The following is a 2,099-nucleotide window of genomic DNA, read 5'->3' on the forward strand; positions in this document are numbered from 1 at the left end:
GTGAATGATGCCTTCGCACCTTTTTGTCTAGTTTCGTTGCATAGAAGCTAAGTGCAACCGGTAGGTTAGTTTCTTGTATATGTTATCATCCTCTTAAGAGAACTCTCACTTTGAACCTTTGCATTACAGTTTATGACCCGCACGCTGGACAACCCCAACCTAACCCAGTGCGCAACTCCTTCAGAGTTTAGAGAAAATAGGAATATAATATGGTAGCAAACCAGACATCTTTGCCCATCAGTATATACGCAGACAGAGTTATACAAGGTGCAACAATTCTAAACAAATTACACTATAAACTTCTTGCAACGCTACACTCTATATATGTGTGTGTAATTTTGAAGTATGCAGAGAAAGATCAACACAAGATTCTTCTCGGGGGCTTCTTGTTCCATATTGTGCAACAACTCTTAATAACTGGACAGGAGCTCTTGCTCAGTTGAGGTTGTTGTTGTTGTTGTGGTCGTCGTGAAGGGAGTACTTGACATCAGGCTGCGCCCGGATGACGTTAGGGTTCTCTGGAAAAGGTGGAGAGAAATTAAAGAAGGGTCAAAAAATAATAATCGTGTGGCCTTTTTAAGGCACTAACAAGCACATGCACCAATGGAAAGAGGAGGTGATAATGTTAGCATGTAGCTAAACTGGATTTGTTAATTTAACGACCGACCTGGACGGCAAAAGTTTACTTCACTTGGATATCAGGAGTTGGACACCGAAAGTGAAGCAGCTAATTGTCTTCTCGGTAAAGGCAAAAATATATACCGAAAGTGTGCTAAGATTATTTGCAGGGCTGTACTATACAGTATACATTTATAATGTCGGTCCTTGCTGATGTTGTACACCTTTCTTGGTCATGGGGAAAAATTAGCATATTAACCATGTGATGTGGTGTGAGTAGGTCTTGCATTGACCTCGGTATGGGCAACATGTCTGACTAAAATTACCCACTTGATCTTAAAGAATTCGTATATACCATGGGTTTGCTTTAGTTGACTGTGAGAGCATCATGCAATTAAAGAAATCTCTTGTAACTGTAGTTTTACTGCTTGCTAAGTAAAGGAATTCAGTTGACTGTGAGAGCAGAGCAAAGCAGAGGAGAGGAGAAAGAGGGGAACTCACTCCTGAGCACGGCGACCTGCGCGGGGGTGAGCCTCGCCGCGAACCCGCTGATGGCGTTCTTGTAGCTGTAGACCAACGCCGCATTGGCCTTGTCCTCGCTTGGAGATTCAACCCGAACAAAGGAAGGGCAGGATGGCGTCAAATCTCTACTCCATTCGACGCCAATGATGGGAAAGAAACCAAAATGCTCTGGACATACCTGCCGACCGCGGCGATGAGGATGCCCATATGGTAGGCCGCGCTATCGGCGGCGACGGCCGGGGGCTTCACCATCACGATGTACACGATGCTGCCGGAAGCGGGGCCTGGAGCGCGCTGCTGCTGCTTCCCCCTGCCGGCGGCGGTGGCGCCCGTGGACGCGGCCGCGGCGACCGCGAGGACGGCGAATGCAACGGCGACCGCCGCCGTGATGCGTGTGTGCGCCATCGTCGGCTTCCGGAGTTGAAGACGGCAGGCCGTGGTGTGGTGGCAGTGGGCGTGTTCGGGTTTTTCTTGGTTTGTGGCGGGAAGGATGCCATGGGAAGGTGCCTGCTTATATAACCGCGGGCAGGGGGAATGGCCTGCTCAGCTCACTGACTGACAGATATGATAGTTTAAACTTTAAAGAATTTGTACTACCGCCATTAATTCGATGACACAGTTGGGTGCTAGCTTTTTACCTCTGCCTAACTTCAATCAAACCAAGATTCATGCATGCGTAGACATGAATTTAATTGTTTACACCGTTTGTTGGGTCTTGCTACGTGCATAGGCCGGGCATGATCCGATCATCCTTTGCCTCCCGCGGCCAGACCTTGTCAGCAGTGTTCGGCGGGCCTCCGCCCGATTATCGATCGACGCACGATCCATTTTTACATGGAATGGAGTTGAGGTTCGGCAGACGGGCAGAGGTCCCCTGCTTGCCCAAATCGCCGCACATGCCCTTGCCCCTGCTGCGTGGCCTGCTTGAAGATACTGGTTGAAGTTGAAGCCCAGGAGTA

General features: G+C 49.0%; 1 protein-coding gene across 1 annotated transcript; it reads right to left on the reverse strand.

The window, feature by feature from the left end:
• Nucleotides 1–240: 240 nt before the first annotated feature.
• On the reverse strand, nt 241–1,605 carry LOC123141921 (subtilisin-like protease SBT1.4). Its single transcript, XM_044560984.1, has 3 exons — nt 1,319–1,605; nt 1,120–1,217; nt 241–518 (listed from the first exon to the last, which is right to left on the reverse strand). Exons 1-3 carry the CDS (start codon nt 1,543–1,545, stop codon nt 436–438), a joined length of 408 nt encoding a protein of 135 aa, XP_044416919.1. The 5' UTR covers nt 1,546–1,605; the 3' UTR covers nt 241–435.
• Between the last annotated feature and the right edge of the window lie 494 nt (nt 1,606–2,099).

This window comes from Triticum aestivum, chromosome 6D (assembly GCF_018294505.1).
Source record: "Triticum aestivum cultivar Chinese Spring chromosome 6D, IWGSC CS RefSeq v2.1, whole genome shotgun sequence".
Taxonomy (NCBI): domain Eukaryota; kingdom Viridiplantae; phylum Streptophyta; class Magnoliopsida; order Poales; family Poaceae; genus Triticum; species Triticum aestivum.